The sequence below is a fragment of the Prosopis cineraria genome, unplaced genomic scaffold, assembly GCF_029017545.1.
Source record: "Prosopis cineraria cultivar Desert tree isolate PC_DT_omini unplaced genomic scaffold, ASM2901754v1 PC5, whole genome shotgun sequence".
Lineage (NCBI taxonomy): Eukaryota > Viridiplantae > Streptophyta > Magnoliopsida > Fabales > Fabaceae > Prosopis > Prosopis cineraria.
The window spans coordinates 35,189,370-35,205,282 of NW_026555336.1; the positions used below are offsets into that span (position 1 = coordinate 35,189,370).

The following is a 15,913-nucleotide window of genomic DNA, read 5'->3' on the forward strand; positions in this document are numbered from 1 at the left end:
TCAAATTAAGCCAAATTTGACATAAATAGGATGGCATTGGCGAGTGTAGGAGCCGGACAAAAACTAAAGATATAATATTCTCCCTTGTCTCTCCTATACCAAAACCGATTAATCAGTTAAAAAAATTGCTTGAGTTGATTTGTTTATCACCATTGTATTAAAAGATATGTATCACTTTTTTTTTAATAAAAATACACTTTTTAACAAGGATATTAAATGTGGGAGATATAAGAAGGATGAGAACAACAGTTAAAAGAAATTAAATAAAATGAGAAAGACGTAGAAGAGCGAGGTCATATTTAGAAATAAAAAAATCCACTTAATCTCATATTTAGGGTGGAGGGAGTTTAATTAAATGGGTGGTTAATAAATAATTGTGGAAACTTGATTTAATTTAATTTTAAATGGGTAAAATAATTGGCACGTACTGATTGGCACCGGCACTTGTGTTGGGGGCCGTGCAGGTGCCACGTGGAGAGAAGGGAAGGGTGATGAAATTGGACGGATTTGTTCGGCGATGTCGACGGGGTCAAGGATTAAATTTAACGTTTGGGTCTCCTAATTTTCTCACCAACACAGCATACCATTTTTCGGCCGAAACTTTGCTTAATATCAAGAAAAAATCTAATATTTAATCCCTATAATTTTATCAAATTGTACTTTTAATATATGTAATTTTTTTAATATTTTTAATTCAAAAATTAAAAACACAAAAAAATCTAAAATTATAGAGACTTGCAGAACAAAAACCACACAATCTTTCTAAAACTCTCTGGATTAAAAATATTAAAAAAAATTAGAGAGATTAAAAGTAAAATTTGATGAAATTATGGTGACCAATGGTTATGTTTTTTAATATCAATAATAAATAAATTATGTATGTTACATTATTTTTCTCTAACCTCGAAACTTCATGTGATATAGTACCACTGATATTTAATTTCTTACTGTTTGTAAAAATTCACGTATGGCAGTAGCATTTGTTTTAATAAAAAAAATTCGTTATCATACTTCAAACTTCAAAGGTTAGTTTTTAATTTAGATTATTTAATACTTATTTAACGGATATGGTAATCCAAGATTAAAGGATTTTAATGAAGTCTTGTCTGAATTTTTTTAAAAAAAAGGCGTTTGACAAGAGAGCATGCGAATGAATAAGATTCTTCCGGGTTGGAAATTGGACAAGGACACGGACACGGCACCATCTTATCCGCGTTACAGAAGCTGCGTCACTTGAGTTCCCCGTTTGGTTACCCAGAAATTGCGAGAAAATCAGAATGAACGATAGAAGCTTGGAACAAGTACGACGTGCCTTGGTATTTGTACTCGTTGTTTTGAAAGATTGATGTGTATTCAGTCTGCAGAATATATATATATATATATATATATAAACCAGTAGGCACAGCTTTTCTTGAATGCTTCAAAGTCCAATGCAATTCTGAAGTAACCCAATCCGTGAAACGATGACGCATTTCTAATAATCTGATATTGCCATCTACGTTACTGAAGTGAGAATACGTATTCACATAGCAGTCAATATCATGCCTAGGGCTTACCGCTCACATCATAATTATATACATCACTTCCATTCACGGGAAAAAAAAAAAAAACAGAGAGAGACAGATGATCGAGGTAGTTACGTTTTACATGATAGTTACGTGCTGATTTGAGTTTTGGACATTATTACATACATATGAATATGAGAGTTATATAATTTCTTGAGGTGTCATGATGCCTAGTTTCTTCCTTTTTCCCCAAAGAAAATCTCCACTTTTCTTTTTAATGAAGCAAAGTTAATTAGCAGATTTTCATTATAAAAGTTAAAAGACCCGTGTGATCGAGTACGTTGTTCGATATAAGAAAATTAGGTTAATGTCAGCTTCTAACCCCACAGCGAGAAGCAAAACGGCGAGAGAGAGAGAGAGAGAGAGAGAGCAAGAACATTATCGTTTTGATTTGTTTTGTCTTTTCTCTAATAAAAAATATCCCTGTACAGTATATATTCTCGGGATAATGACCGAAAGGCAATCTGTGACTCTTGTAAATCTTCTATTAATTAATTATTTAAACAAAAATTAAACTGAATGAGAACAAAGCGAGTGTGAAAAATGAGGAAATGATTCAGACGGAGTAAACATGAGCAAGAATAATGTCAGTACGTGTATGCCATGTGAGATGTTGGAAGAGATAGGCAGAGATAATAAATGAGGTATGGACTATTTCTTGTTCAAACGTGACTCATGTAGGGGACTACATGTAGCCCATATCAATTAATTATTAATTATTAATTATTTAGGGTCCTAAGCTTCTGACTTTTCCATTCATGCGCGAGCAAGTTGGATATATATGCATAGAACTCAAAAAGTTCAAAAATTTTATTAATGTTGAGTGAATACATGTGGGGGCGGGTAGCCAATTTAAGTTTTGCATCAATATATATTGGACCTATATATAGGCTATAAATGTATAGCTACCAAGCTAGATATTATTGGCTTTAATTAAAACATTCTTGCCTTTTTAATTTAAACCCTTTGAATTTCTATACCAAAAAACATTAAATTGAAGTGTTGAAGCTTTGCCTTCTCTGCCATTTGTGGTGGGGCTGTATTCAGACCGCTTCTTTTGTTGATTTGAAGGACATTATCATATCATTGCATTTATATTTAGTTTTCTTTCTCCACACTCTTCCTCTGGTCTTATCATACAACAAGCGTACAAGTGTACAACCTTGTATCTGTCCTCCTCAACTTTGCTCTCCGGGATTATATATCATATATAGTCCTTGAAATTATTTTTTTGCACATTAATAGAGATTAGAAATATAAATTAAATAAACAACGCATAAAAACATTTACTTGTCCTGTAATTTTCTCAGTCTGAACATGTTCAAAAAGTTGAAATAATTTAGAAACATTATTGGGTGAGTTTAATGCACACATGAATTAATCGTTCAATCAATGTCTATTATTATATACGTGATAATTTAATTAGGACATGGAACATTTATTTAATTAAGAAGCAGTGTGATGGACGGATTCGTTGAACAGTGCTGTGTCTGAGACAAGTTTAGTACATTCTCTTGACAAAACCTGCATCTGTATAATTTCAGAACATTTTGAGTTGCGAACCTGCTCTTCAAGACACTGTCCTCATCTGCGATCCAGAATCTCTCTAACATTCAACATATCTTAGATTGTTTTGATCCTTACATGTTTTTGTTTTACACCTTCATGAGTTCCCTAATCAACATTTTGATATATGATCGTGTCACCAAAAGAATCGTGCGAATCTCAATTTTTATTTTTTTCAACTCATTTATTTAGTGATCATAAAAGTTGCATGTCAAGAACATTTTATTTATCCAGTACTTTGAATGTTTGAGAAAGAGAATTGATCTTAGAAAGCGAATGTGGAGATTTCATCCTGCAATGTCGACCTAACTTGAATGATTAAGATTTTCTAGAGAATATTTTAATATTTGGGCAGAGATTATGTTTATTAACTGTCGTATTGATGATTATTGGGGAGGCACATGATTCCAATATAATATTCTGTTGTCAGTGAAGGGTCAACTTAATTGGTTATGTGCTCCAGAAAATTGTCATGCGTAAGCCTTGAAACCATGAAACCAAATAACAATTGACTACTCAAATCAAACCTAAACACACACATACATGGTCTAAATTAAAATTGCGCAGATGAAATCACGAATTCGACAAAATAATTACATAATAAATCCTATTAACTGTATTATGTATGTAAGGAATTGAATCATTGACGAGAAACATCTCTTCTCATCACTATTATATGCCTATAGATAAAAACAGTAGCATAAATAATTAATATATTAAATGACAATAGATTATATCCTATATCTTATTCCTTATATATTTTTCTTACATATGCATCCCAAAGAAAGAATCTTATAATTATTGATACTTAGAACTAAATGATTAAAGCGATATTATTAATTCTTTAATTTCTCAATCGTGCATCACATCAGCAGAAAACAGACTAATTAATTCAACGGACCAAAAAAGGTTACAAATACTACAATGCATCAAAGATTTAAGTATTTATCTTCCTTCCCTCTCCGTCACTCTGCATTATTGCTTGCTTTTGTTCATGGTGTTGACATAATTTTTATTTTTATTTTTTGTTAAAAAAATGGGTGCACCGAAGGGAAGTGGATGGGACGGTTGAGTTTACCATGCATGCAAAGATAAGACGTCTTCCCAGGATTCTTGCTTCACCATGTGATCTTGGTTGCCCATAGCTCTATAGGCACCTACCTACCCATATGTTCACATATATGCACACGCACATCAAATATGTCAAGAAGACTCTAGCATTCAACTTTGTTGTTTTCCTAGATATATCAGAAGCTTGTCAACTTTTGTCTTCTGTCTTTATCTCAATTTATGTTAGTGTTCATACACACACAAAGGCACGCCTTCATGTAACCCATGCACATTATTTGTATTTAGGTTTTATCTGACCAGTACCTTGAAACTTGAACGCTAGCTGGATGGTTTCAGGATGAGATTAACCTATATTTGATACTCCCTCTCGTCCGATTTTCAAAGAACATTTTATTAAATTTATTTAATTTTATTTATAAATTATGGTATGATTTTTTAAATAATATATGTAAAGTGTTTCTAAAATTACTCTTTATGAGAGAGATAAAGTAATATGACATTACTTTTTAAATTTATTATATAGAAATATATTTAAAATTCTATAAACTTTTATTCCTTATATATATATTTTTTGCATTGGCATTGATGAAGTTAGTAGAAATAACTTATAAAAAAAATTGAAGGAGTATATGATATCTTGATATCATGATTTTTTTATAAGTGTCACATGGAAGAGCTTCCAAGTAAAGTAAGTTTTATAAATTAAATAAATTATCTCACTCAATACACTAGTTTTTTTTTAAAAATAGACTCTTCCTTCAAAATTTATGATCATGATAGATCCTTACTAAGTTTGTAACGTGTGTGTTGATTCAAAGATAAGCTATGATACATAGATATTGATACACGTATCAATTGATACTTTTATTTTTAAAAATATAGGATATGACACATTTTGGATATGTACACATATATCTATAAAAAATCATAAAAAAATTAAAAATATAATTTTAATTAAGAAAATATATAAACTAGCATGCGGGCACATATATTCTTTTATAATAATACTAATTAAAATATAATTAATAGTTGTAATTCTATTCTATTTTTACCTGATTGCCTATCGCCTAGTCTTACTAATAGGTTAGTATCAACATTTTATCCTCCTCGACTATCATCTAAAAAAAGAAAGATAACTTCTATATTTGGTTCCACTTCTAACTTGCTTAGGGTTTATAACTTTATACTCCCTCCGTTTTTATATATATAAAAAATTATATCATACAATTTTAAAAATTTAATTAATTATAATAATTTATTTGAAAATAAAAAAGTAGACTAAAGTGCCTTGTGTTAATTAACATAATAATACATTAATTATTTCTCATTAATGTAAATTATGTGGAGTGATTTAGAAAATATGTAATAAATATTTACTGAAATGAGTGATTTTACTTATAAAAAATAAAAGTCAAAAGTGATAGTTTTTTAACAATAAAAAACAAAGGAAGTATATCATAAGATTACATGCATTCTCACATTTTTATAATTAAAAAAATGTAATCTTTATTCTTTTATTACATCTAAAAATTATTATTTTAAGGAAAACCTATGAATAAAAAAAGATATTAGTAATAAAAATTTTAATATTGCAATCTTTAATAAAATTTAATTTCTTAAAATTTTGTTGAGGCAAGGTTTGAAACATCGATTTACAATTTAAAAATATTGAATATATATTAAGAATTAAAAATTTTTTAAATTAAAAAAATAATATTTTAATACTTTATGCATACATATCAAAAAAATATTGGTGAGCAATGATAGTCATAGCAGATAAAAGATTAGCAATTGGCTAACTATTTCATTTTTTATGTGGACTGTTTATATACATTGCATGTGAGATAGATATTTGGTGATGATGAACATGTATGAAATAGAGTCAGGTTGATGATGAATGTGCGTGGTAATATATGTAAGATTTGTGAAATTGAAAAAGTTTGAAGGTCTGAATTCAAAGAACCCTGTGTTTGGTAGGATGCAGAAACAGGCAAGATTCCCTCATCGCACCACACGATGGATGTGATAGCCCTAGTTGGTGCGACGTCCATCGCAACGTCGTTTAATCATATCTTAATTAATTAATTATATAACTAAATAATTCCCCCTTCCCTCTCATCCATCCAATCCCTTTTCACGAGTTAAAAAAAAAAAAAGGATCAGAACCATTTCATGATAATAACAATTAACTGCTTAAGCACTTTACATCACAAAAAAGTAATGTCTCTTTGTATGTGCGTGCGTTTCTCCTTTTTTGACGTGAATTCGACAAATTCATGCACGAGTGGCTAGAGATTTATTAGCTTTAACTTGCTTTTCGCTTTTGGGTTCGTCCAGTGAGGAAGACTCCTGAGCTTGTGAATGTTGGTAAAGCAAGAATGAATAAAATTTGATTAGAATTATTGGGTCGACAAGAATAAAAGGAGGATGCTGATTATTGATCTGATTAGTGTGTGTGTGTGTGAAAGAGAAAGAGAAATGGACACAACCATTTTTGTGGAGGGTCAAGCCTGTCGCCCACATCTATTAGGTTTGATCACATCACAATTGTCCCTGTCTTTGTTTTTGGAGACACTTATAAGGTAGTAATGCCGCCATTATTTGCCTTAATGAAAAAAATCCATCCTTTGTTTATTTGGGTGTCAATTTCTGTGGCAAAAGCTTTTGTTTTTCTTCCTTAATTAACCCTTAGCTTTTTTTATATTTCATGGGGAATCATCGAGATGCTTTATATTTCAAGAGAATGTAATGTCAAGATGCGTAAAAGCTTTGAATTGAAAATGAATCATATACTATACGAACAATATCTTCTTATCTTTGATTGCTTTGTCATGATGAGAACAAACTTTTCCCGTGCGCTTTCAATTTCATACTGACATAATTGCTCAATCATTAATAAATTAACAAAGAGGATGCGTCGTTAAATAGACTTTCAACTCTTTTTCATTGGTTGGTAATCTCTTGCATATCATGCTTCCATTGGCTTAGGAATTCGTTATTGTTTTAGGAACTAATAATCAGGGTGCTTGAGCAATAAAGAACATTATTTGAATTAGGAATAGTTAGGATAATTAGAGAAATTAAAGGTGAAACGGTGGTTTGGTAATATGCTCAATATCTCCATGAATAGGGTTCTTAGAGACGTACGTAATTGGCGTCTTGTGAATCATATTACTATTTTCTGGTCTCTATTTCTTTTTACTTCCATCCCTGTTAGAAGAATGTATGCGCGCGTGTATGAATATGAATTTTGGTCTTGATTTAGTATACATTTAGGAATATCAATTATGTCAAATTTAGGAATATATTTATATAGATGTAGTATTTTGGATCTTGATTTAACGAGAGGTGATGAAAGTCCATGTAGTGTGAATATTTTCTTTTTCGTTTTTTTTTTTTTGTGTCCAGCTGAAAGCTAAATTAACGCCTTTGTTAAGTATAAATACATGTGTTGTGCACTTACAAAAGAGAATTGAACGGAGACAAGACATATATGATCCCTTTTCTTCTTTCCATATAGACACTTGAATATACTATCCAAATAAAAAATATTATTGAAATGTCAAGTGTGAGTAAATTTAGTTCCGTGTGAGAAAAAAGTCTAACATTACATAGAATTAGCTAAGAGAGAGAGATAAGTAGAAAATTGTACAAGGCCAGCTACAGTGGACATTGGACAATTCCATTGGAAAGAATTAACATTGATATTTAACCTTTTCAGAGCACGGAAGATTTGAAGATAATATATACATGGAGCTTGAGTTCTCATTGACTGGAAGATTTTGAATATGTCGTCGTCACACAATATTGACTAAAGGGTCATTCTTAAGGTCGGAGTCTTGAGAGATCCACAGGCATATCGATCGATAAATCCAACTGAACTGAGTTCGGTTTCACAAAAATGGGCTCAGCGTCGACCCCTAAAATATTTAACTTAAAAGACAAAAGAAAAAATAACACAAGAAAAAAAAAACATAGATATGGAAGAAAAAATTCCAAGCGATAAGCGTAATTGATTTCATTTCAGTTTTGGCAACACAACTAAATTTTGGGGCGACAATTTATGGATTTTGGTAGCTGTAAATGTAACTATCGTTTTGAAATGAGTGAACACGTACCCTGGTGCGGTCGTATTTCAATTCGTACAGTAAAAATAAATAATGAAATGATGCGGGGCCCATAGTGTTTAAGGAAAAGAAATATTTTGTGTGTGGTCTATTGTTTTCGACGTCATAAAATTAAAATGATGTGTTCATGTGAGGGGAAAAAAAAATCCCAGATTGAAAGAAAGCTCTGAAACGCTCTCATCCATGAACTATGAGTATGAATGTACGTCGCATGCCCATTCATTAAACACTATATTTGATTGCTTCTGTTGCATTAGTCTCAAGCCCACATACTTTTACCTTCCAAGAAAAACCCAAATACTAAAATCAACTCTCCCCGTTTTTTATTTACAAGACAAATTTTTTTAGGGTGTTTGTTTATATTTATAAGATAAATTACAAAATTTGAGTACTATTTATTTATTTTTCATTATGCCCGTGGTGAATATGTGAAATAACCTATTATAAATACTGCGTTTTTCATTTTCAAGCATTCAAGTTTAGCAAATAGAGTTAACAACAATACTTTATACTTTACCCACAATATACTGGTGTTCACGATGAGTTGATACTGGGTTTCAGAAAGCAGCATCAAAGCAAATTACTGGAGAGGGCAAAACGAAGGTAATCATATTCTGCTACATTGGATTACATAGTTAAGAATGAAGACATTGGTCAACTTCTGGGCTAGGACTCATGCAGAAAGGCCCGCAATGAGAAGAGATTGTAGCGGGCTTACATAATAACTTTCTATAACTTCACCAACACCAAGGAAGTTGTGAATCAAACGGATGGGAAAAACTTGTTGAGATTGAAAGGAAGAGAATAAAATTCCTCACTCCTCGTATCAGTCTTGTATGATCTGAATTTGTCCCACCAGTGCATCCCTCTGTCCTTCCGAGTCTGATTGTCCTTCTTGTGCAGTGTCACGTCCAAGAACAGTGCCAGCATACCAGCGACAAATGCTTCTGATGAGAATGGCACGTTGATCATGTCGTTGAACTGTCATTCAAAAGCAAAGATTTCATGAAGGAGGCAACGCATAACCAACACAAACAGGAGGATTCTTAGAAGGCACACATCAAGCATGCCTGATATGTGCTTCTGTGTTTTTGATGATCGATCTAGTCTCTATTTTGGTCATTGGATACATACCCATCTAGCATGAGAGTGGACAGGACCATAGCCCTTTAATGCTGTGTACTCATTGAAGTACTGAGGAACAGACAAGCCCATGAAAACAGAAAAACCCAAGATGAATTTAGTTCTGAAGCTGTTTAAGTTGCAAAACTGAAGGAAATCGAGGCCTGCAGAACCTGTGTTGTGGGAACAATAAAATGAAAGAAAGTAAAGAATTAATTTTTGAATGATGCCGCTATACGTGATGAGATGAAACCAGCTTCTTAAGTTGAGAAAACTTACCCACATAGGCAAAGAAAAGGCAGTACAAAGCTGCAATAATTGGTGCTGGGATTGAAGCAAAGACGGCTCCAAATTTTCCTGCACGGTAATCGTGTTTAGTACATATGTTTAACATGAAAGAGACAAATCATTGATTATAATAGAAACTCACCAAGTATTGAGAAAAAAATCATGAATCCAGCTGCTATTTGAGCCACCCTTCGGCTACCAACGCGTGTCAGAGCCAGAAGTCCAGCATTCTCCCTGGGAAAAGCCAATGAGAGTTTTCATAACAGTAAATAAACTGCCAAGAAATTGGTGTTCATAAGAAAACAGAGGTTTTGAGCTATAATCTTACACAGAAACTGATGATCCATTCCCGGTCCCAAAGATCCCAGATAACAAAATTCCCACTCCCTGAAGCCAAATAAAGTAACAATCAATCATGATGGACGAGAACAAAGACGCATGGATAACAGGATGTTTTAAAAAGCATTATATCAGAGTCAGGGAGAAGTATTAATGGATTTGGAAATCCATTCTGTTTTGTTAATTAAGAGAAGTCAAATCATCTTAAAGGGGTAACTGCTCAAAATTCATAATTTCTATTACCTGCCAACCTACACCGCGGCTGAGAATTGAAGGTGGTATGGGAGTTGCACTCGCATACCTCGACGCAGCGATAAAAGCACCAGTGGACTGTTGAACAAGAAAAGAACTTGTGAGATACAAACAATAACGAAACACATTGAATGGACAATTTGCCCACTCCCAGTTTCTTATGATTAAACACATGTACATATATCGTTCACTAGCTAATCAGAGCAAAAGAAAAAAGCTCGCATGAAAATGAGCAAACCTCCACTAAAGCAACAAATACAGTAGCCATCATAGCAAAAGTTTCTCCAGCATCAAATGTAGGAGCCCCCCATTGAAAAGGATATGGGACTCTGATCCTGCATGAGATTTTAAGATTACCACAAGTTAAACCATGATTTTTCAACTAATCTAGGCTAAGTTTCAAGAGCCATGACCACTTTTCTGGAGATCATGCTATTAATATACTGCAAATTTGAGTTTTAAGATCACAAGATCCTCATTACCAAGGGGAACCACTGATAATTCCAGCACGATCAGTTCTGCATGTCATTTGAGTTCTAGGTGCTGCATTTTTATAGGCTCCTCCCACAGTGAGGAGATGAGCATAAACCCACACAATAGCCACTGAGAATATAACTGCAAACCGATCGAATATAGGCCTGTCTCCTTTCATTATATGAGGAATGTACTGCAAAAGCATACCACTATTTGTAAATTCCTTACGGAAGACAGAAAAACAAGGCAAGAATTGACTCCAGAATAAGAACCTCATGGTGGGTGTTTGTCACTAATGCTGCACCACCAAAGATTATTAGCATGAAGACAGTCATGAATTACCTGTGAAAATATTAAAAGCATGACGATTTCTGGCAGCCCAATCTCCACACATTTTGCAAGCTAAAATTCAAAATGCCATGATAAAAAAACATGAATAACACCAGATATAATCAAATATAGGAGGGTAGTATCATAGCAAGTGCTAAGAATTGTTGAAAACATACATACCACAGGAAAACCCAACTCATACAGGCCAAAGCCTGATAGAGCAACCAAGGGAACAGCAGAGAGAGGACTTAAGAACCTAAGGAAATAGAAACCAGATAAGTGACCAAGAGGCTGAAAACAAATATATAACTTCGAAAATATATATAATATGCGAATTCATTATTGAATGATAACATCTCTTGACAAGCATATGAAAGTAGAAGAATTGCTTAATTGCATAAGATAATCTGACAAAGGACATTGCCACAATATGTCTGCAAAACTCAGCAGGGAAAAAAAAACCAATGAAGGAGCTCAGGGTACAAAGGTTCAATCAACCTCACTATATTGCGCCAAAGACCACTGAAGCCAAGAACAATCTGGACGGTCGAAGCCACAATAAGAGCACCTTGTGTTGCTCTCATTATCTTCTCAAATTTCTGCATTTTTATCAGAAATCAGGTAAACAACGAGAATGATACAACATAAATGGTTTATAGTGAAAAACAAAAAGGTAATCCAACCAACCAACCAACCTCGTTAGGGTCCACAGTATCACTGTAGCGACCCGCTAGAATGATTGAAATGGTAGCAGGGACAAAGGTGTAGGATCCTCCAATAATCGCAGGCAGACGAGTCCCAAAAATTGTCTGGAATAATGTGTTTATGCCAGCCACGAACTGTAGAGTCTGAATCACTTTCGCTTTCTCTTCCTAATGAACCACATTTACAATTTCTATCAAAAATTGAAGAAGCACGCAATCGAACAAGATCAATAACCTCTTGATTTTTCAAGACTTACATTGCCTCCCCCCATTTGAGGAACTAAAGAAGAAGGTATCAGAACAGTCGTGCCCAGCATGACCAGGTAATGCTGGAAGCCCAGTAGAATAGCCTCCGCTTCAGTGACGAAAATTCCATACTCAATTCTCACGTTACCAAAAAAACCAGGTGGGTTTCCCCGAACGAAAGCAAGAAAGGAAGGAACATCATATTAGTAAAAATTGTTCTTACGCCAAGGAGGAGGACTTGTAAGGCAGTAAGAAACATGGGGAAGCTGTTCTTTCACTGGGTGTGGCTGAAGATCGTCCTGCTTTGGTAGTGGTGCCGCACCTCGTCCGGCCATTCTCCGTTACTTCACTAACCCCTAGCTTTCAGAACCCGGACAGAAGTAAAACAGGAATATTTTACAAACCCAGTCTGAGTTTTCCTTTTTTCAGTGAAGTACAGTATGATGATGATGATGAAAGTGAAGGTAATGATAAGAAAATGGTGTAGAAAACGAGAGAAGTCACACGAAATGAAAACTTTCGTCGGTTAGAGTCTTTGGGAAATTCAAACAAGAACGATAATAGTAGAGGGGGTTGCAGAGTGTGACGCCTTGTCTGTAACGTTATGCAATGCAGTAGTATTTACCCAAAGACCACTTGACCAAGAAAACATAAACATAAAAGTGAGTGTGAAGATGTGGAAAAAAGCAAAAGAAGCGAGCCTTCATTCTCCTAAAGCGAGAAAGGAACCAAAATCACTTGCGACTTGCGAGAATCTCTCAGTTTTCTATTTCTTTTCAATATTCTAATCCCAACTTTATTATTAAGTCCCTGCTTTTCTTCAACACGTAAAAGATAAAGCTAGCGCAAAAGTATCCTCACCTTGCCTTCGTTAACCTCAGATTTGTGATTTAACCAATGCTATCAGTTTTCAAACTCAAAACTTAAAAACCATGAACCCCACACACGCAGAGAGATTGAGCAATGAAGAAACAATAATTTCAGAATACAACTTTCACACAGCAGAAAGCCAGAAAGTTCATCATCTTCACCCCTTTTGGCCCCGAATACAATGCTACCTGCAAGAATGATCAAAGGCTCCTGTGTTTTTTTTACACCTTGACGGCCCTAAATTAACAGAACTTAAATGTGAATCAGGAAGAAGAGAGCCTGGTCCTTCATATGGTTGCAGACCTGTTTATTTATATGCTTGAGAAAAGATGACACCTCTCCAGCTCAAAATAATAATAAAAAAACTCCTTTAATGACTTTTTTTTAATTAATTCAATGGTTCTATTAATCACAGAAACATAAATTTCACAGAGCTTCCAAAATGGTCTCACACAATATTCATGTGATCTATGAAAAAAACAAAAAAAGCAGACACAGGCATCTGTACAACAATCATGACACTTCCATCTTGGGAGATTAAATTAGAGATCCTTGTTCATTCATTTGTTCAGTTTTATCAAGAGTAATTGATTAAGGAAGCCTATAACGTATTATTTCTGAGGCATGCACGCAGGCCTTGCTTTGTTTTGGAGGATGAATTTGCATTATAGATGGTCACTGAGCTGTCTTATTGACACTTGGCACTGCCAGCATGATCTGTAAATCTGGATTTTCTCTCTGTTCAGGTCCTCTACAGTCTGTAATTGCTTGCTCTGGTGAATTTCTGGCAAGTTTTATCCATCCGGGAGATTTTTTTTTTAAATATTATTCTTATACTTACCTCGTTCTTTATTTTTAATCACTCTTATCTATTTTTATATATTTTTTCGTTCTTTCTATTTGCCTCCTCCTCTTCTTTTTTTTAACGCTCCTCTAATGCCATTTCCCTCCCAGTCACATATTTTCGTTTTAAAAATGTGGTATTCCTTTTTATGCTTTTTAATTAGATCAAATCTTTAATCAAACAATTTTATAATTTTTTCCAGGTTAGCATTTTTTTTTCTTAGTCATGTGATTGGTTTAACGGTATTAAGTCCACCTAAGAAAAATTTACATCATTTAGGATAGCTCATGGTCTCTGGATTATTTTTCAAAATAAAGATATGAGCATTTCAGATGGAACAAATAAATGTAATATAGAAGCACAAAAATAAATCATTGGGGCAAAAACTTGTACGTGTAGTATAAGGGGAGGGATCTTTCCATTTTTCTTATCATCATTTTTACTCCACTTCTTAATCATGACTATTGATCAAATTTATGACTAAAGCAAATTTATTTAATATAATATTATCAATAATTATGATTAAGAAGTAAAGATAAAATGATAACAAAAATAGAGACACTTCCCTTGATATATATTCCCTTTGATCTCATTTATGAAATACCTTTTAGAAGTAATTTTTAATCTAAAATATATGATATTTTGTAATAATTAAATTATTTTTTTAATTGTATCCCTTCTTGATTAGCGTGGATGTATTTAATGTAGTTGTATTATTATTTAAAATAAAAATAAAAATAAAAGTATACGTTACTTTTTTATGATATAAAAAAACTAACTTTTTTAATATATATAAAATAATTAAAAATATTTTATAATAAAGACAGGAGAAAGAAGATAGGCAATGTATGTGTTGGGCGGAGGGTGGGGGGACCCCTTTCCTGATGGAGAAGGGGTAGACATGATAGATTAGAAAATAGACAAGAGAAAATATTTATATCGAAACAAAAATTATCGGTATCAAACCTATAATTAAAATGACGAATTCATGACCCATCTTGATACGCGCACATTATATTTTAATTTTGTGACATTGGATTCCTCTCTCTCTCTCTCTCTTGGTCTGAAGTTAACTAACTAACTATTTTACATAAATTAAAGAAATTAAGTGAATTGGTTATTTGTAAAAAAAAATGAGATAATTTTCCTTAAAAAAAAATCTCCCTTTAGTTATTTACATTGGAGACTATCAACATACAATTTATATATCTAAGAAAAATTATACATAGGTCTCATGAAATTAATTTATTTATAAATAAGTCTCATAAAATTCAAGAATCACAATTAGGCTTTTGAGACCTGAGTGTAATTTAAAATTGAGATAAAAATATAGTATTAACCCTATTAAAGATATACACATTACATTAGTCAAATAATTTACAACTCTTCATAAGTAATTTACAACTATAATTTCATATATTCAATAATTAAATTGATCAGTTTAATCATTGAATATGTGAAGTTATAATTATAAAAAATTAAAATTATTAATTATTAATTATTAATAAAATAATTATAAATAATTAATATTGAACTTTATTAGTGACACTCAAGGCTGCGTGAAGAAGTTTTAGGGCCTAAGATGAAATCATTTTGAGAGGCCTAGTGTAGTCAAATTTTTATTTGACATTTTTACCATTTTAAATGCCATAAAAATTTTTTAAAAAAAATCATAATTTCAGGTAAAAAGTAGTATAAACAGTAAAAGCGTAACAAATATACCTGAAGTGGCCGCCACGTTAAATCTATGATTAGTGCTTTTAGTTTTAATTTCAATTTCAATTAGATAGCAAGCTAAAAATTCCAATAAGCAAAAATTATTTGGCAAAATACAACAAGTTTGAGTAGCATTGTAAAATTTTGTTTCGAAAAGAAAATGATGATGGTACCAATTGGATTGAAAGGGAGGGAGAAATGAGAATTGCTAGATGCTAATAAAGTGATCCTCGTCCATTCTATATATTGTGGCAGTATGTTAATGTTACCTCCCTGAATGGCTAATTGATATTGAGAAATGCGAATAATAGATACAGTAAAACGCATGACAATGGATTCTTAATGGAAAGATGTAATTAATAGCAACTCTTAACAAAAATAATAATAATAATAATAGTA

At 32.7% G+C, this 15,913-nt stretch overlaps 1 protein-coding gene across 3 annotated transcripts; it reads right to left on the reverse strand.

The window, feature by feature from the left end:
- Positions 1–8,952: 8,952 nt before the first annotated feature.
- LOC129311775 (nucleobase-ascorbate transporter 6-like) lies at positions 8,953–13,161 on the reverse strand. Of its 3 annotated transcripts, none has more exons than XM_054954234.1 (15): positions 13,143–13,161; positions 12,308–12,440; positions 12,096–12,193; positions 11,830–12,006; positions 11,633–11,733; positions 11,315–11,390; positions 11,147–11,206; positions 10,813–10,997; positions 10,569–10,665; positions 10,322–10,408; positions 10,068–10,126; positions 9,882–9,973; positions 9,731–9,808; positions 9,464–9,624; positions 8,953–9,310 (listed from the first exon to the last, which is right to left on the reverse strand). In XM_054954234.1, the coding sequence occupies exons 2-15, from the start codon at positions 12,417–12,419 to the stop codon at positions 9,092–9,094; spliced, it is 1,602 nt and encodes a 533-aa protein (XP_054810209.1). In that variant the 5' UTR covers positions 12,420–12,440; positions 13,143–13,161; the 3' UTR covers positions 8,953–9,091. The 3 variants fall into 3 exon arrangements, with proteins under 3 accessions (XP_054810209.1, XP_054810207.1, XP_054810206.1); XM_054954232.1 differs by lacking the exon at positions 13,143–13,161 and adding an exon at positions 12,946–13,077; XM_054954231.1 differs by lacking the exon at positions 13,143–13,161 and having other exon boundaries at positions 8,954–9,310; positions 12,308–12,929.
- Between the last annotated feature and the right edge of the window lie 2,752 nt (positions 13,162–15,913).